Source organism: Marmota marmota, unplaced genomic scaffold (genome assembly GCF_001458135.2).
Source record: "Marmota marmota marmota unplaced genomic scaffold, marMar, whole genome shotgun sequence".
Lineage (NCBI taxonomy): Eukaryota > Metazoa > Chordata > Mammalia > Rodentia > Sciuridae > Marmota > Marmota marmota.
In genome coordinates this window covers 58,112,426-58,133,282 of record NW_025999900.1, presented here as the reverse complement: position 1 = coordinate 58,133,282, position 20,857 = coordinate 58,112,426, and the positions used below count along the sequence as shown (strand labels likewise).

Sequence of the window (20,857 nt, the reverse complement as noted above, 5' to 3'; positions counted from 1 at the left end):
GTTTGTTTTGCAAGGTTTTTTGGTAGATATGTCATTACATTTAAAATTAATGTTTACGTCACATGGTTAATTACCAAGACTCATCAATTATTGACTCTTCCTGACCAATGGTGCTATCAGGATCACTTAATTTTTATTTAGTGCATAAAATGGAAACACCACTGAAAGTGCTACCAAGAATCTCAGAGCAGAATTAGCCAGCTGGAGTTTCTGCTAAATGATGAGCAAATGCGTAGTACTACTCTTACCATTCAGGCTTATGAAGTGATTAATTTTATCAATAGCTACAACTGTAGGCCAGCTGTATATAGCAAATGGGATTGGAACTTTGGCAGTTTGCTATGATGTCATAAATACTTTTGAAATTGGTTTTAGTTATTGTATTTTTTTTAAGAGATGGGAATCTTGCTGTGTTTCCTAGGCTGGCCCCCAGTTCCTGGGCTCAAGGGATCCTCTTGTCTCAGCCTCCCAAGTAGCTAGGATTACCACAACTGGCCAGTTAATTTATTTTTAAACCACCTAGTTTCAGAAAGGATTTATGACAGTGTTTAAAGGCACAGTAAATATAATCCCGCAAGACCTTTTTTAAAATCCATGAGCCACATGTGGCATAGGAGAAATAAAGACGGGGCATCACAGGCCTCTTCTCTTCTTACCTGTGTACTGCAACCCCCTGTACTCGCTTATTGCCCCAGGAGGTTTTAAATTGGGCCAATAGTGGAAAAGCATTTGCACAGCTGGAGGTTTCACTTGTGAAGGCCCATAGGCAATAACATACAAAAGGTCCTACAGGAAACAGGAAGCATATTTTGACTTAGCACCATCAAATAAAAATAAATATTCATTCACTATTACTAGAGCAGTGGGAATTCCAGTGGAGAGGGTGAGGTGGGTCACTTTCCTGGAATCCATCATCCAGGTGTGCTTCACAGTTTAGACCACATTATAGCATTATAATTATTCATTATTTGCTCATTTATTTGTTCTTCTATAAATGATCCCTCCGGGCAGAATTCAAAAGTACACTATCTTATAAAAATTTTTCCCAAATTAGATTCATCTTAAAGAAAGATTTTAGGGATTTTGTTTTGTTTGCAGTGCTGGAGATGGAACTCAGGGCCTTGCACATGCTAGGCAAGCACTCTACCACTGAGCGACACCCCAACTCAAAGAAAGTGTTTAGAATAACATACATCAGTTTAAAAAAATATTTTCCTAATCACATTTCTTAACAATTCACATCTCCTATTTGAAAGAAAGCAGATTCTCAACTTTTCAAATTAAAAAAAAAAATACATGTCATATAGCATAATATTTGCCTAATTTCAAGAATAAGATGTATTTAATTATTTTATCTGTCAAGACACTGCTCTAAATGATAGTTTAGTAAAGAAAAAAGAATATCCACTGCCACATAAGAAAACTAAGACAACAATAACTTTGACCTAAGCAACAGATACAATATGCAAATAATTTTTACCATTTTAGATAAATTAATGTAGTGACTATGGGTTAAATTTGACCCCAAACTTACTTTCCAGACTTCTTGTTTATATTTCATGAGGCATTCCAGTAATTGACAATGATACACTGTAAGAAGAAAATGTAATGTGCACATGAAATGTAAATACCAAACAAACATCCTTTGAGATACATAAACTATTTTAATATGATTTCCAATTCCAATCATTAAATTGTTAATTACTTATCGCCACACATTCATATTTTCAAAAATACCATAATCTCTTGACTTATCAAGCTTTACTCAAGGTCTTTGAGAAGTATGACACATATCATATTACTAGACATGTTAATAAAAGTCTTTAGTGATCATATTTCTGCAACATAAACTTGAATCAATGCAATAAAGAACTACAGAGAAGGGAAAACAGGATCGTAATGAAAACTCATTTATTGAGAATTCATTATGTACCAAGTTTCAGGCTAAAAGCTTTATGGCATATTATCTCACACCCACTGTGTTTCAATTCAGAAAATAACTTCCTATCTTGCCCAAAGATGGACAGATAGCAACTGACAGACTGATGGGATTAGAATGAGAGTTTTATCACCTGAGCAGTGTTATGGTTTGGATGTGAGGTGTCCCCCAAAAGCTCATGTGTGAGACAATGTAAGAAAATTCATAGGAGAAATGATTGGGTTATAAGAGTCTTAACCCAATCAGTGAATTAATCCCAATAGGGATTAACTGAGGGGTAATTGAAGGAGGTGGGAATTGGGGCTTTGGGTGTATATTTTGTATCTGGAGTGTGGAGACCTCTCTCTGCTTTCTATTCACCATGTAAGCTGCTTCCCTCCCTCACAGTCTTGCACTATGATGTCCTGCCTCACCTAGAGCCCCAAGGAATGAGCCAGCCTTTTATGGACTGAGACTCTGAAACTGTGAGCCCCCAAATAAACGTTTCCTCCTTTAAAATTGTTCTAGTCAGGACTGGGGTTGTGTCTCAGCAGTAGAGCGCTCACCTAGCTTGTGTGAGGCACTGGGTTTGATCTTCAGCAACACATAAATAAATAAATAAATATATTGTGTCCACCTATAACTAAAAAATAAACATTTTTTAAACAATTGTTCTAGTCAGATCTTTTAGTCACAGCAGCAAAACAGCTGACTAAAGCAAGCAGTAATTCCATCTTGGGAAAGAATTTTTTCAGAGCTACACAGCAACAAGCTCCCTTGATTTCCCATGTTCACTTGAGGAGTAAAGACACTGTCATCCTAGTTAGATACCTTTTTGCTCTACCTTCCAGCTCCATCATGACCCTGACATTGTTCTCACTTCAGCCACCAATGACCCTATGGCACTCAGTTCAGTGGATGGTTTTCAGTCTGCATCTCACTGATGTCTCAGCAGCATTCAATGCTGCTGACCACTGTCGGTTTTTTAAATCACTCTCTTCCCATGGCTTCCTGATGTGACATGACCCTCTCCTATCACCTGTGTTGGACACTGCTATCAACAACCCCTTTTCCCTGTCATCTGCCAATGCACAGACTTTTCCAAATCCCCTTGCAACCACAGGACTCCATCCTTGCCAGTAGGACCTAAGAGAGAAAACTTCTAGGGAACTTCTCATATTGTTTTCCTCTTTGATTAAAAGAAAAGTGCCTACCAAGAGACCTTTCTCTAACGACTCTACCTCATCTTGTTTTTGAATGTGGTTGTCTGAGGAAATAATGACCTCCACTGTGGCAGTCATTGCACAAACATGAGGGAAAGACTAAGGAAACACGAAGATGCTATCTCAGCCCTTGATACTGTAGAGCTAACTTTAAGACTTCCTACTGAGCAAACCACAAAAGTGTTTTGTAGCTTTTATTTCAGTTTTCATTTTTTAATTGATTTGTTATAATTATGTATAATTATATATGAATATTATAATAGTGGGATTTGTTACACATTTGTACATGTAGTTTAAAGTATCTGTTAGCTAAGCAGGTAACTCTCAATCTCCTTGGCAACTTCACCCTCTTCCACAGGTCCACTTCTTTTTGGAGTTCCTAGAGGCCTGGTCCAAGAAACACTCTACTTTTCATTCTGTACTCTCCCCCAAGCAATCTCACACTCATATTAACTACAGAAGCCATCTATGTGAAATTGGATGAAGGTCATTTGACACTCAGGTGTAGGCTCAGAATTCATTATCTCTAGTCTAGAATTCTGTTCTGAGGTCCAAAACTATAACACAACTACCTAATTACCATCTCCTCTGAGATGTCTCAAAGGCTTCTTGAACACAGCATGTCCAAAACAGATCTCATGCTCTTCCCTCAGAAGCCTCATCTTCTGGTGCCTCATTTATCAATGAATATAACCTCCATGTCTAGTTAGAGCAAGTCAGAAGAAACCCACTAGATCCAATGTGTCTCCAAGTCCTATCAATTTGACTTCATAAATAGCTCTCAGTAGATCCATTTTTTTTCTATTTCAATTGTCCTTGCCTTTGACATGCATGCCTGAACAAACGCAATGAGTTCCTTATCAGTCCATCTATACCCAATCTGGCCCTTTCTCATTCCATTCTCCATTGCATCTACTTAAAACCCCTCAGTGGCTTCCCATTAGATATGATATAAACAGAGGACTTCTTGCCTAACACAGCCTACAACATCCTGAATGTTCTCTAACTCTCAGCTCATACTAGCTAGCCCTCCCCTAGAGTTCCATCTACACTGATCTTTCAGTCTCACTGGCTTGCCAGGCTCCTTCTTGACACAAGATTCTGCCATCTTAACTTCTGTCTCACTCCCATCCTGTAGATCTTCTTAATACAACTCACTCATCATTCAATTCTTGTACCAAAACTTGCTTCCTCTGAGAAGCCCCCACCAAACTCCTCAACAAAAGCAAAATTTCCTTTCATAGAGTTTTATAATACAAGGTACTTCAAGCATTTGTCACAACTGAAACTTTATCCTTGGTTTTATAATTATTTGATTAATATATTTCCCCTCCTCCAAAATGTGATATGCTTCACAAGATGAAGGTGGGATCTGCTCTGTTTATTAACCATAGGGTCCCATACTCAGTGACAATGTATTGAATAGTTACTCTAGAAATGGAATGTTGTCTTTAAGCCACCACTGAGTGTTTAAGTACACATGTTCCAAGACACTTTCTCTTATACAGTGTCTGTCTGCATGTTCTGCTACATGAACCTCTGTAGTATTCCACCTACTGCCCCCTGAACAGACCTGGAAAGTTCCTCTGTTTAAACTATTTCCCTCCCAGAATGTCTTACTTATCCTATCAATCAAAACTCTATCCATATTTTCTTTGCTCAAGGAACATAAAGCCTTTCCTGATCATTTCAATTCATAGAGTTCTCCCCCCTGATTAATTAACACCATCTATAGCATTTATTTGGCACTTTTCACATAACCTGTACATGGTTAATTAATGACTTAAATAAATATGCCTAACTGACCCAATTAAATAAGTTCCACAAGAAGAGTCATATTTTGTATTTCTGTGTGGTTATCACTGTTTCTAACAGAGAATCCTGTACATGGAGGTGATTCAATCAATGCCTCTTACTTGAGGAAGTGCTCTTCTCTGTCCTTGACACATAATCAGCTAAAAGAAACAAGCTGCCACTTGTTGCTTCTCCCAATAAATATTTAAACAATAGATAGCATTAGAGCAGATTATGCTAAGTGAAGTTAGCCAAACCCCCCCCCAAAAAAAAAAACAAATGCCGAATGTCTTCTCTGATATAAGGGGTGGGGGAGCATGGGAAGAAGATTACCTCTAGATAGGGAAGAGAAGTGGGAGGGAAAGGAAGGGAGAAGGGGAATCTCACGGAAGATGGAAGGAGACCTTCATCATTATACAAAATACATGTATGAAGATGTGAGGGAAAAAAAAAGAGAATAGCATCACCTTGGATAGAAAGAAGTGATGGGAGGGGAATGGAGGGGATGGGGATAAAGGAAGGATAGTAGAATGAAATAGACATTATTATTGCTGTGTGTATATACCAATGTGATTCTGCAACCTGTACACTCAGAAAAATGAGAAATTATACCCCACCTGATTCAAATGTATGATATGTCAAGGTCATTGTACTGTCATGTGTAACTAATTAAAACAAATAAAAAAATTTTTTAAAAAAGACAAGCCATAAGATTAAGAAAAAAAATTTAAACAATAGAATGATGTCTGTGTACTCGGCCCCAGTGGATTTTGCTTTACTTTTTAACTGTTTCCCGTATCACAAGACTATTTGGGGCCAGAACTGTAATTCCTAGTATAAAATAGCTGGTTATAAGCATTTCCCATGAACATATGAAAATACATTGGAAATAATCTGATAAATAATTCTACCTGATCACAGTAGAGATAAAAATATTCAGATAAAAATATTCAATTCTATGAAGAAAATGCGAAACCATAGAATTTGCATTTCTTTTATTTGGTACAATGTGCTAGTCACTGTCAAGCACTTTACCTATACTTAACTCACTACAAATTCAAAACAACATTTTAAAGTACTGTAAGAAGAATTATTCCCATTTCATAGATGAGGACACATGATCTTGGGAAAATTAAAAAACTTGCTCCGCACTGCACTGTCATTTGTAGGTAAACTCAGATACAAATCCACATACAAAGTACCTCAAAGTACTTCAAAGTACAGGATTTTACCATTCAATGTTAGAATCTAGGCTTCATGATAAGACTTTATTTTTAAATTAAATACATAAATGAGTAACAATCTTTTATTACATGGTAAGACTTTAATTAACTAGATCCAAATTAAGGGGTTTTTTTTTCAGAACATAACAGATCTTAAATGTAAATGATATTTTGATGGTCCTTGAAGCTAAACAGTGAAATGTGAGATATAACATTCCCCCAAACATACATTTTAATTAAATCCATATGATAATCATAAATCATTTTATACTTAAAAAATGCTATGGACTAAATATGCTCCCTCAAAATTCATGTTAAACTTAGTAGTAGTATTAGAAGGTGGGAGTCTTTGGGAGATGATTAGCTCATGAGGGCAGAACACTCATGAATGCCCTTATAAAAGAGGCTTCAGCATTCCCTTGCTCTTTCTGCCATGTGAGGGCATAGACAAAGATGGTTGTCTATGAACCACATAGTGGGTCCTCACCAGACCACTGAATCTGCCAGCACCTTGATCTTGGACTTCCCAGCCTCCAGAACTATAAGTATTTATTGCACACAGGCCACCCAGCTTAAGGTATTTTTGTTATAGTATCTGAAACAGAGGAAGACAGAAAAATGGCACTGAAAAGTAGGGTGTTGCCATAACAGCACCGAAAAATGCAGAAGTAGCTTTGGAACTAAGTAATATGTAGGAGCTACAAGAGTTTTGAGGTACATTCTAGTCTACGGCCATACCACCCTGAACGCGCCCGATCTCATCTGAGGTACATTCTAGAAAAGCCTACATTGCTATGAATGGACCTTTTTAACTGTTTCAGATAAAAAAGAACAGAGCCATTGAGAAAGCCTCCATCTTCTTAAAGAATCCTAAGTGATCCTGAACGAATGTTGGTAGAAATATGGACAGTAAAGGCGGTACTGATAAGGTGTCAGACAGAAATAAGGAACGCAATATTGGAAGCTGGAGGAGAGGCCATCCTGTTACACAGTGGCAAAGAACCTGGCTGAGTTATGCTGATGTCCTAGTGTTTGGTGGAAGGTAGAATTTTTGAGTGATGAAACTGGCTATCTGGCTGAGCACAGTTCTTAGAGAAATGCTGAAAGAGCAGCCTGGCATCTCTGACTGCTTACAGTAAAATTCCTGAAGTGAGAAATGATTTAAAGACAGAAATGGTAATCAAAAAAGCAGCAAAAGTTAAAGATTTGGGAAATTCTCTGCTTATCTGTATTAAAAGAATGAGAAAAACTTGTTAGGAAGAGAACACTAAGGGCACAACTAAGCAACTAATAAACAGTCTACTGAACAGAAACTAACGACAGCCAGCCTTCCCAGGAGAAGGCAGGAGCTGCTGCCCCAGATGAGGGAGGATGACACTTTAGGAATCCTCAGAGCTGCCTGGCACAGTGGTGCACTCATAGTCCCAGCAACTCAGGGGGCTGAAGCAGAAGGATCATGAGTTCGAGGCCTGCCTCAGCAATTTAGCAAGACCCTGCCTCAAAATTAAAAATAAAAGGGTCAGGGTATGTGACTCAGTGGATAAGTGTGCCTGGGTTCAATCCCAGATACCGGGGGCGGAGGGGGGGGGAGAAGAAGAAAAGAAGAAGCCACCCACACTTGGGGAACTTCACACCTGCTACCTGGCCCACCTCACTGCTGGCTGCTTCCAGTTCCTACACTCTGGTGCCTTGTGCTTCAGCTGCTCCTCAGTGAAGTGCCTTTGTCCCCAACATAGCATGTGCTGCACCGACAAAGCTGTGAGGGCTTCCACCTTGATTTCAGTGGAGCCCAAGAGAGTCATGATCACAGGACCCAGCCTGTCAGAGCAGGCCGAGGCAGAAAACTGACATGGCAGCAGGATTATCATAGAAATCCCTTCTCGGGAAATGTCAGGAGAGCCATGCTGGCCAGGCTCCCTAAATCCATGAGGCAGGACCACCTGGAGCCTTGGAGCCCAACCCTTACCCAGCAAAGCTGCTGGTAAGGAAGAACATCAAGTCAAAGATTTTTCTCAAGCCTAAAGTTTAATGTTTTGGGGTGTTGGACCTACATAGAACCTGTCACTCCTTTCTTTTTTTACATTTCTCTCTTTTGGATGGGAATGTCCATCCTATGCCTGTCTCACTGTTGTGTTTGTTTTGATGGTGCTAGGAAGAAAACCCAGTACTCCTCATATGCTAGGTAAATGCTCCACACTGGGTGTCTGCAACCCAAGTCCCCATCATTTTATTTTGTTTTAGAAGCATATAATTTATTTGATTTCACAGGTTCACAGCTGGAAAGAAAATTATCTCAGGATAAATCATAATTCAAGTCTCACCTACATCTGACTTAGATGATATTTATATGAGATGTTGGACTTTGGACATTTGACGTGATATTGGAATGAATTGACACTTCTGAGGTTGTCAGAATGGAATGAATGTATTTTGCATGTCAGAAAGACATGAAGTTGGGGTTGGGGACAGTGATAGAATGCCAAAGATTGAATATGTGTATCCCCCTAAAACTCGTATGTTAAATCCTAACACCCAATGTAATGGTATTAGGAAGTGAAGTGAGGCCCTTATGAGTGGGATTAATGGAATTAGAACTCCCTTGCTCCTTCCGTATGAGAGAATACAGAACAAGCATGACCATCTGTGAATCTGGAAGCACCAGACCACTAAATCCACCAGTACCTTGATCTTGGACTTCCCAGCCTCCAGAACTATAAAAAGTAAATGTTATGTGTAAGCTGCCCAGTTTATGGTATTTTTGTTATGGCAGCCCAAACAAACTAAGGCAAAGGATGAGAGCTGGGTGAGTTAGTGTACTTCCTAATCCCAGCTATCTGGAAGATGAGGTGGAAGGATCATTTCTGCTCAAGAATTAGAGGCCAGCCTAGGGAAAATAGCAAGACATCATCTCAATTTAAAAAAAAAAAAAAGTTCAAGGCCAACACTCTAGATTAAGAAGCATTAAGATTTTGAAATGGAAAAAAAAAATTTTCCTCATTCTTCAGTCAAAAACTCCAAAATCTCAATTATTATTCTACTTAATTAAACAGAAGGTTTAAAACAGTGCTATAATATTTATTCCTTTCCAAATAAACAATAACTGAAAAAAAAACTGAGTTCATATCTCAGCATATGACTCCTATAGTCAGCTCCTTTTTAGATCAGCTCCCCAAAGTTCATCTGAAATTATACTGACAAATGGAAATCAAATAGAGCAAGTTATATAAAACCTGTCCAACAACACTAGTAATCCAAGACATAAAAATCAAAATGAGATTTTTTAATCTATTCAACTCTACAAATTTTATGATGATACTCAGTGACCAGTCATAATGAGACAAGTACTTTCAAATACAACTATTGAGAATATTGAAATTTTTTCAAGCCCTTTAACCCATGAATCCCTCTTTTATTAATTTATTCTAAAGGAAATAATCAGAAATGTAGTAAAAGGTTTGTGTTCAAGGACATTGGTATGACATTAGAGGACCAAACTTGTCAAATTATTAACCAAAGTTATTTTTAGTTGTTAGAATTAGATATTTTTATATTTCCAATTGAACTTTTCTATATATTTATATTCAATCAAATTCCTCAATGTTCTAAAATTTTGTCCTCAAACATTCTAAAAAAAACCCACTAGTTGCAAGAGCACTAATTACTTTTAACAATAGGCAATGAAAATTTATTTTAATTCAAAAATCTGTTTTCTAACACACCTCCAATTGCCAATTCCACCAAGAAAAGTTCTCACATGAAAACTTCTAGCTTGATTATTTAACGTCTTACTTAATGATTGGTTTTGGAATTAGTCAAGACAGATTTCCACTTACCTGGATTAGATGTGTACTGCATTGCAATCATTAGCATGGAGGATGCAGACAGATTAACATGGGCAGGAACACCTTCTCTCCTGGAGGAACCCACTGAAACCAAAATTTCTTTGATTAGACACAATTTAGTCTATAGATAGAGAGATAGATACACATATATATGCATATATACTTGCTGCTTCACATAGAGCATGGGAACTAAGAAAAGAAAGTCCCAGTCAGCCAATGAAACTTTACACAAATAAAACTCATAAAATTTTCCTTGTATACAAATGCAACAGTTGTCAACATCATAGCAAACACGTACAGAGTACCACCAAGAAGGAACAATGCCAGAATGTGACATAATGGCTTTAACAGAGCCATGCTCAGATATGATCACTACTTCCAACATGTTTATGTCTAGATGGAAAAGAAAGGGAAAAAAATCTTCTATGTGCTCAGATATAAAGAAGGAATACTGAAGGTTGTCCCAATAAGGAATAAAAAAAGTAAAATGTTTTTAAACCCAACTTGAATTACTAAATTATCTAGAGATGCAGATGAAATAAGGTTAGTATAACATGCAACTTCTTAGTTACATATAGAAATTTTAAATCATATGTTATAAAAATACAATATTAATTTTAAAATTATTTTCAATGCTCATAAATCATCAGTTTTATTCAAACCTTCATATGTAACTTTATCATTATTGTCTTCTTTATCATGAGAATCACTACTTTGTTAAGTTTTACAAAACTTACCATCTTCAAATCCATCTGAGTTTGAAATAAAGCACCTTTTGAATCTGTGAATAATGCCATTGCTGGACATTTTATCCCACATCAACAAGGATCAATCACAGAGCAAAAGTTGTTTTATTGAAAACCTGTCTTACATATGTAAAACCATGATCTCCATTTACATACTGCTTTTAAAACATCTTTAAGTGGTTTTTTCATGGCAATATTGAACACTATATTAAATTTTATTGTCTTTTTTAATAGAGTACATCAAATAACTCCTTTAAGGATTCACGTCAAGCACTGATGGAAGTCACTTGAAGTATTGTGTTGTCTCTAAAGGGTACTTTATTATCCCAAGCACAGTAATTGAGAAAGAATCCACAATAGGAAGATCTTTATTAGGATTCGAATGTAAAATGATTCTCCTTTTCTGAGGAATAATTGCAAAAGTACAAGATACCTCTTATTCCTAGGTTTATGTGGCAAATTGTCAAGCATGAACAGAACGGTGTGCAGGAAGTATAAAACCCTCAAAGAGGCAACTCTCAATTTCCTGAACATGAAATACCATGACTTTGGCAACAACCAGCAAGCAGAAAACCTCAAAATCTGCTTTATTTTATATAAAATTACAATACACAGGGAACATATCTCATTTACATTCAAAAAGATAAGACAGTTTTATAAAACATGTGATAGTAGAACCATCAAAACACCAGTGAAAGATCTGTCATATAATAAAGGAAACAATGTTTAACATGATTCTTTTTTTTTTTTAACACAAAGAACTTTCAGTACCCATAATGGATGGCTGCTTTCACAAAAGCTTTACAAAAACAAACCAACAAAGTAAATCCATAGTTAAATTCCATTGAGTTTGTTTTCAGTCACTGGCAGCTGAGTGCTCCTAACCCACCAAGCAGGCAATATTCAGGTAGATAAATTAGTTTGGCTATACAGTATAAATAAGCATTAATAATTAAACAGAGATATGGAGAGCAGTATACCGTTCTTAGATGACAAAGTTGATTAATCAAATACAATTAATTAAGGAAAAAGAACTTGGAGGCACATTTAAAGAACAAGACAGCATTGCTCTAAGGCTTTAGCCAGGGAGCTTTTTCAAATTCAGCTTCTTGGGTGCCCGTATCTAGAGATTATAACAGTCTGGGAAGCAGGAAAGACATATCAAATTAATAAGCACACCAGGTGACTCTGATGCAAGCTGGCCAAGGGCTTCCTTTTGAGAGGTCCTAGTAGAGAGATGAGAAATAAGAAAGGACAGGCCCAGTAAGATGTCCAGGGGTAGAAGAATAATTGGCAGAAAACCTCAAAATCTGCTTTATTTTATATAAAATTACAATACATAGGGGACATATCTCATTTATAACCAAAAGGAATAAGACAATATTCTTTGTGTCCCTTGTTAAAGAAAGAGAAAAAAGTCTAGTCTCCAACATATTCAAGAAAGAAGGAATGTATCTTTTTGTGTATCTCCATTCTTTTTGAGACAATTATTTTCACCTCTGTTTAATTCATCTCAAATTTTTTTAAAAACAAGCATTTCTCAATCAGGAAGACTATAGCTAAGAGAGGCTGAGAGTCAATGTGCCTGGAGGCCTTTAAAAATGGGAGAGATGCCCAACGGTCTCAGATGATTTAGGGGAAGTCTATTTGGAGAACTGCCCAAATAGCTCAGCAACCTTTGGTTGTCCCTGTTACCCCTTCAAATCTATGCTCTTCCTTCAAGTATGACCAGCCATAAAGCCAAAAGTGTTCTCTTGGCTCTGGCCCTAGGAAATTGGCTCTAATACTTATATAAACAGACGGTACCTTGCAATTTCACAGCCTTCTACTAGACTGAACAAAATAACTGCAAATCTTGTTTAATAAACAAACACAAGTACACACTATTTATTGAATTTTGTTTAAAAGGCATAATGTAAACAGATGTGCAGTTTTTCCCCAAGAGGGTGTTAAAAAAATATGTACAATAGAAGATAGTCAAAATAAGAAAATTTTAATCCCCAGCACCACAAAAAAATAAGAAAATTTTACACTTAATATCATACTCAAAAAAAAAAAGTTTCCAGTCTTATTCCCTATCTTCTCAGCACCACCAGTACAATCATTACCAACACCCCTCTTTCCATGATAAGATAAATCTCTTAATATGCTCCTGCATTTTATAGTTCCTAATGTACTATCATGTAGAGCTCTTATGATTGTCACCAAAAAAAAAGTAAGTATACAAGGAAAGTCATTTTATAAAAGAGAGAAAAAATTATTTGCAATCTAATTTTTGAGACTATATTCCAAATCACACTGGATTCACAGCCAATGTTCTAGTCACTTATTCATTCACCAGTATTGTTCTCAATACCTCCTATGCATCAAACATTTTTCTGAGTCCTGGGAATACAATAGTAAAGAATGCAGACAAGTCCTCATTCCTTCTGGAACTTAGATGCTAGAGCTGTGTTATCCAATATGATAGCCACAAGCCACTGATGGTATTTAAATTAAAATTGAATCAAACTTAAAATTCAGCTCTTCAGTCTTACTAATGAAGACATATAAAGCAGGGCAAGAGAGAAGAGAGAAGATAATGCCAGGAGTTATATTAGCTAGAAAGAAAGGAAGGGCATCTAGAAAGATGTGGCACTTGAGCTAAGACCTAAAGAAAATAAGGAAGCAAATCAGGAGATCATCTGGAAGAAGGACATTGAGACAGAGGAGAAAACATAGAGAAAACACAAAAGTTCAGTACCTTTATGAAACTGCAGAAAGGTGATGTGCATAGTGAAGAGTGGACACAGACAGGCAGTAATTAAAGTAATAAGGTAAGCAGTAGCCAGATTATAGAGGGCCTTGTGGGACAACTAAGGACTTTGAAATTGGTTTTTAAGAGTGACAGTAAGATAGATGGTTTGGATGAGGGAAGTGACATGATCTGATTTACATGCTTGGAGAAAAGTTCTGGCTTTTTAGTGAACAGGCAGTAGCAGGGCTTAAAAAAGGAACAGAGAGGTGAGTTACGAGGACCAGTGGCCCTCGGGAGAGTTAAAAAGGAACACAGAGGACCAGCTCATTGGATAGGTCCACATGAGAGATGATGGTAAGAAGTGGCCTGAGTTGACATATGTTGAAATAAACCCCACTGGTCTTAGAGAATCATCTGGGAAGAAGAGACACATTCAGGTGTACGCAACAGAGCCACTTCCTGAACTTCTCCATACTGCATCACTTGAATTGAAAAGTAGTCTCTTCTGCACTTGTGCCTTGGGTTTGTGTGAGCAGAGTTAATTGTGTTCCACTAGAGAGGGTTTCTCCAAAAGACAGCCACACTTTTCAGAAGGGCATTTTAGTGACACATAAAGACAAGACAATATGACCCTGAGTTTCAGTAGGTTAAGTCTATTAAAATATTTGCAGATGTGCAGGTTAGTGCAAAGTCATAGAGGCAGGACAGCCCTCAACACTGAAGAAATGTTCTGACATGTTCTAGGAGCACAACATCTGGCATAATAATGACAGTTATTATACAACAAATAAATTCCCACTAGTAGATGGCCCTCTACCTCAAGCAATATTTAAGATGATAAAATTTCAGAGCAACATGGAAATTGCAGTGAAATATTAAAATTAGTAATGGGATTTAACATATCTGTGATCTGACTACCCATTTGATCCATTATGCATACACGTGTACAATGTCATAGAATATTCAAAAGCCATTCTCATGTTATTTATCTCCTTTTCTTTGCAATAAACATGGGATGTGGACAAGGGAAGTTTGATTATTGACAATTTTATAAGGGAACCAATGTTTGATGAGGTTGAGACATTTGCCAACTGCCAAAGGACTATATTCAGTTCTTCCAAACTCCAGTACTAAAATATTTCTCAAAATTCAACAAGGTCTTCTTAAAGTATAGAAGACCTGACTTATAAAAACAATCATTAGCTAATAAAATAGACATCATATATTAAATATTACTAAACATCATCAGTATCTTGCACTCTTTTTTTAACTTTTTTTCCATAAAGTATTAATCTCTAGAAGACCACGGAAACATCACACATCCTATACAATAATAGTTTTTTAAAAAACGTTATATAAAAGTAATGGAGCAAATGACACATGGCCAACAGCCTGGGACCAGACGTTCAATTAAATCACACAATTACTTTTAAGTCAAAGCAAAGATTTGAACAAATCTTTATTTTTGCCGAGGGTAACTGACTTTTCAGAAAGTCTAACTTGGAAAAGAAACCAGATTTGCCTGCACAGTCTAAGATACTAGGATATACTAGCAGCATCTTGAACTGATATAATACTTCAGCTTTATTAGTATCTTTAAATCAAGGTTGTTTGCATCAATTAAGGTTCATTTGGAATTAGTTTTTTCTCTTCTCTGCTTTTTCTCTTTGGAAGACATTATCTTCCAAACATCCACATTTCAATTCAATTCACAAATCACAGATCCTTTATTGGAAAAAGAGAGGTTTCCATGGTGACATGAAATAATTTTTTTCAATTCTTAGTAACTCCTTTAATTTTTTTAATAAACAAAGCATATTGCACACATATGGAATAAAGAAAATATATTTTATTTATGGAAGGAGTTAAAAAAGAAGGTTATATAAAAGGGAAATTTAATAATAAATAAATTGATATTTGCTCTGCAGAACTTCAAAAGGAGTTACTTAAAACTAAAAGCACAGCACATAGTTTACCAACAAAGATGGCATAAAGGACAAATGAGATACACATAAAGGCCTTTTAATCTGAAGGAGCTGTAATATCTCATTGGGTTCACTCCAAAGCTCAGAACTTCATCATCCAGGTGATACAGACAATGATATAATCATTTAATGCCTGAAAATTTGTCTGTTTTACATTTGACCTTAGGAACACCACACCAAAGAGATTTTTTTAAAAGAGCCCTTCTGTCTTAAAGACTTTTATCACTTTATCAAGAATATAAAAGACTCAACATTTGGGCCTGGGGGTGTAGCTCAGTGATAGATGAGTTGCCCAGCATGCAGAAGGCCCTGGGTTCCACCAGCACTGCAGGAAGGAAGGAGGGAGGGAGGAAGAGAAGCAGGAAGGAAGGGGCAACATCTTTATCCTAACTCCTTGGTACTGAAATTAAAATATTCTGGGAGAACTTAAAGCCTTCTGTGTTGTGTGTGTTTTTTTACTCAGAATTTCTAGATATGGAAACAACCACCAGAAAATAAAAACAAGGTCCCTACAATGAACAGTCCCACATTCTCACATCAATTCAACTTGACGTGAGTAACCTGGAACCAGATCCCTTCCATCTTGGCATCTATCTCATACCTACTTTGTGAAATAATGAGCACACAAAAGCAGCATCTGAACAGTGTAACAAAATGCAACTATAAAAGTTAGCATTACAATTTATTCTTGAAGATTTGAAGCTAACAAAGATTGTCTAATGTTGAACTACCAAAATGAAGATAAGAATCCAAGTTAAAACTAAAAGACTAAATTCAGACAATAAAATAAATACATGAACCATATCAACAACTAGATTAGAGGAAGCCATGTGCCTTTTATATAAAATATGATTTAACCTAGGACTATTAAGCCAGAAATAACCTCACAGATTGATTTTTTTCCAGATACCTCCTTTAAGGTTGAAAAATATAACCAATGTGATCCTGCAATCTGTACATGTGGGAAAAATAAGAATTCATACCCCATTTGAATCAAATGTATGATATATGTCAAGATCATTGTAATGTTTTGAACAACTAATAAAAAAAATTAAAAAAAATTAAGTTCCAGAGACATGAAGCAACTTGTTCACACCTTTAAATGAACACCAAGTTATTCCTCTAATCAACACTAAAATTCACACAAATTCTGTAAACTCGACTCACTATTTTGATCTCTTCAATTGACAAGGTTCACACATTTTTATGAGTAAGGATTCTAACCTGACTTCAAGTTAATTAGTGTTCTAGGTTCTGTATTTCTAATTAAGTAGAAATTAAAAATCAAGTGTGATGAAATGAATGGCCAGCTCCACAATACCTGATCAATTTTAAGTATAACTTCAGAATCTTGATATACTCAATGTCTCTCCCAAAATTATTAACTTATTCCTAAGAAGTAGGAATACAGTAAATTAGATTAGTTATTAGAAAGATATAGCCTCACCTGCCATAATTCAAAAAAACAAGACTTTCTATTTTTTTTCTAGTGCTTTTTTTTTTTTTTTCCAGTGCTGGGATTGAACCCAGGGCCTCATACATGCTAGGCAAATGCTCCACCATTGAGCTACATCCCCATCCCAACATTGTTTATTTTAGAATAGCTCTATACAACTTTAAGACTATATCTACAAACAAGTACCTGTTCATAAGTTTACAGAGAACCAAAAAAAGAAAATGACCAAATAGTCTATTATTTGAATGATATGACAAATCTGCTAGTTTTTCCAAATTACTATAGAATTTAGGCAAAAAGTCAACTCTAAAAAAAATGAAAATTACAATTCCATACCTAAAATTAAACTTGATTTTAAAATAAACAAATATAGCTCAATTAGTGCATATATTTACCAACTGTTGATACACCACAACAACTTTAATAAGATCGTAAATACATAAAATTAAAATGGTGAAAAATGACCACTAGGAGCTAAATGTGCCCAATAAAGTTACTTTTTAAATTACAGATGGACACAATACCTTGATTTTATGTATTTATTTTTATGTGGTGCTGAGGATGGAACCCAGTGCCTCACATGTGCTAAGCAAGCGCTCTACCACTGAGCCACAACCCAAGCCCCTAAAGTTATTTTTATAGACAAAAATTGAGGAAGGAGAGAAGTAGACTAACGTTACTGCTAGCAGGTATTGTGCCAGCATTCTGCCAATGTTCCAGGTTAACGTCTTAATCATCACAACAGCCTATGATTACTACAGCTCCATGAATACTATTCTCATTTTACAGGTAAGAAACAGAAAGATTAACTAACTTGCCTAAAGTCAAACACTAGCCAATGGCAGAGCTGAGATGGGGAATCTAGATCTGTTTGACTCCTAAACACACAATCTTTTCAGATCATCCGCACAAACAGATCAATCTATGATCCATTTCCTTGAAGAATACTTTAGAAGAAACATGATCATAAAGACCACAACCCAATGTTTTTCCTGTTTGCTTTAATGTCCAATAAGCCAGCAGAATCGAGTATTTAAAAGTGGAAAAGAATTTAAATCAGTTCTGTACAGACTCCTGTATACAGACTCCTTAGCTGTTTTCAAAAATTCTGACTCATTTTATCATCACAACACCCCTGTGAGGGAAAGCTGATGGATCAGTCTGTGGGTGGGGTTTCAGCTCTGTGAGCTGCCCACCATCTCACAGCAAATTAGGGGCAGAGCTGGGACCAGAATCTACAAGTGCCAACTCTACCTGTTGCTCTTTCCACCAGAGCCTACTGCCTTAGGACACAAAAGAAAGAATTCTACATTGGAGGCAACACTCTCTCACCTTTTTTCTAATGTGGCAAAAGATGTTGTAATTTATAACTAGGAAATACAGACTTTCTTTGACCTCTTCTTTCTTCCTATTCTATAAAATAAAACTAAGTGAATAAAACAATTCTAAGGTATAATTGTCTTTCATTTCTTTGATTTTCATCATAATGTTAATACTGAAATGACTGAATTTAAATCATAGCATATGTACATAGTCAGTGATTCCATTAAAATATTAAAAATCAAGAGTCTGTAACAGCAAAAGCAATTTTCATTTGTACAATACGTAAAAATAATCTAGTATTAGGTAAGATTGAACTTACATATAGCCATTGGTAGAAAAGATGTGCTAAGATATTCAATAATATCCTTGTGCAGAAATGGAGGAAAGGTAGCTAACGTTGAGATCATCGTGTAGGGCAAAGTACTCAGAATATCATCATTGAGAAAGGGTAGCAAACATGTAGTTGTATAAAATATTGACTGTCCAAGATCTACAAAACAAAATTGAGTAATCAGTCACTGAATATTTTCCCATTAACAAAATATACTAATTTTACATCTTAAGTTTTAATGAGTTGATCTAAATTATAAGCAACTATAGTCTCCTTCCTATCAAGAGTTCTGAAACATACTGCTTGGTATAGTGTGCTATGTGTACAAGAGCTGGTCAATAATTGACTGATGAGTGAATATATTAAGAAATATAAATATCTATTATGTGAGATTTTTCTCAATATCATATAAATCATAAGAAATTCTTAATATTCATATCATCTTTTGATCTCATAAATTCAAAGCACTTTCCAATGTAAAATGATTTCTGAATCCCTCCAGCATTCTTACCTCCATTTATTTTTACACAAGATAACTGAGGCATAGAGATGTTAGATTATTTGCCCACTGAAAGTTTTTAAAAGGTCACTGAGGTAGGAATAGAGATAACACTAGGCTATTTCTGCTCCACCAATCAAAGCTACAATGGTTCTACATCTGGAATACTAGGCAACAAGGTAATTTTTAAGAAAATACCTTTATTTTATTTACTAATTTATTTTAGATGGTGCTGAGGACCGAACCCAGTGTCTCACATGTGCTAGGCAAGCGCTCTCCCACTGATCTATAACCCCTAAACCCCATGAGGTAATTTTTAACCTCCATACAGTAACAAATCCAACACACACCAAAGAAAGGAAATTATGAGCTAGCACTGTGTGATCCTGTGCAGTTAGTCATCAGTCACCATAGAAGTGCGTGCCTCCTAATAATAACTTATCAAAGTTTTAAAATGGGGATAGTAGCAATACCTACCTCACTTCATTAGGATTGTTAGGAGTTTTAAATGTGATAAATGTAAAGAGGTTAGCATAGCACATAATGTGCAATCCACAAATATGAGTTGTTACTATTAATGTTAACAGTTACTATTATTATTACCTGCACAAGAAGTAAAAATAGTGGACATTAGTAAAACCACAACTATTTAGCGTTAGAATGCATGTAGACCAAATTCCATTATACTAAATGTACATTTTCATATTTCTGGACCTCCCAAAATGTAGGCCATCAGCCAAGATTTGACAAATCATATTTGCATTCATAGAAATAGTAAAGTATTAGATTCTTGCCTGTTTTGCAGATTTACCTCCTTTGTGTCATTTTGATCCTGAATGTCATTTCTGATTATCATTAGAATTACTCTGGCATCTCAGCAGGCCTATCAACTGACAATGGAGAGAACATGGCCACACTGCATACTGGGGAGCCAGGATCAGTCAATCCCTGGGCTCAAATCAATGAAATGGAAAATTCACAGGTGTTTTACTAAGAGTTATCTGAGACTACCATAAAAGATAACCTTAGCTGCTTTCCACTGAGCCCTGTAGCCAAAGTGCAGAACATTAACAACCCAAGGGGTCTGGGAGTTCACCTAGAGTATTTTTTCATACTAGGAAACTGAGACCTGGAGAGAGGAAGCGAATGCCCAAGATCCCCTGAGAATGTTAGCTGAAATGTTACAAAAGCCCTACCTAATGCTTTTCCCTGCAGGGCCCCAGACCCAGAAAGAGGACACAACCTCTACCACAGTGCAGGATTCTCAGTCTCAGTGTGCAAAAGTAGCATCCACAGGAAGCTGGCTAAAATGTCTGGTCTCAGGACCCAACCCTCAATAACTCTTAGGCAAGAACTCCACGTCACAAACTCCTTGGAGATTCTAAGACTCTTCAGACCACGCTCAGGTGTTTCTCTGAACCATTCACTAGAATGAACTAGTGAGTACTTTCCTATTTTTAAGCTCAAATATGCAGAACAAGAAAGTTATAGATAACAATAAAGAGGAAAGTCACAAAACAGTTATAAGAGCAAAAATATAAATCATCTCCCCTGAAATTGTCACAATTCACACATTAATTGCAATTATATGGGTTGCAATTTACAAAATTGAATATCTTTATCTTAATCAAGGGACTTTGAAGATAAAGGGCAGCTTCCCAAACCCATGGACAGGAGCAGACAGGTCCGTGATGAGTTCAGAACTGAATGTCACAAAGGGGAGGCACTGAGGAGCTCACCACCATAGTAAGCTCTGACAGTCTGATGTTCACATTAGCCT

The 20,857-nt window shown here is 36.3% G+C and overlaps 1 protein-coding gene across 16 annotated transcripts in view; it reads right to left on the bottom strand.

Moving 5' to 3' along the window:
- Window positions 1-20,857, bottom strand: part of Unc79 (unc-79 homolog, NALCN channel complex subunit) — a 258,968-nt gene that overhangs the window by 190,895 nt on the left and 47,216 nt on the right. For all 16 annotated transcript variants that reach the window (XM_015495035.2, XM_048799242.1, XM_048799233.1 and 13 more), the window contains 4 exons: window positions 18,567-18,737; window positions 9,992-10,084; window positions 1,535-1,590; window positions 657-786 (listed from right to left, as the gene is read on the bottom strand). In XM_015495035.2, the coding sequence (XP_015350521.1) occupies window positions 657-786; window positions 1,535-1,590; window positions 9,992-10,084; window positions 18,567-18,737 (450 nt within the window). The remainder of the gene's footprint in view (window positions 1-656; window positions 787-1,534; window positions 1,591-9,991; window positions 10,085-18,566; window positions 18,738-20,857) is intronic.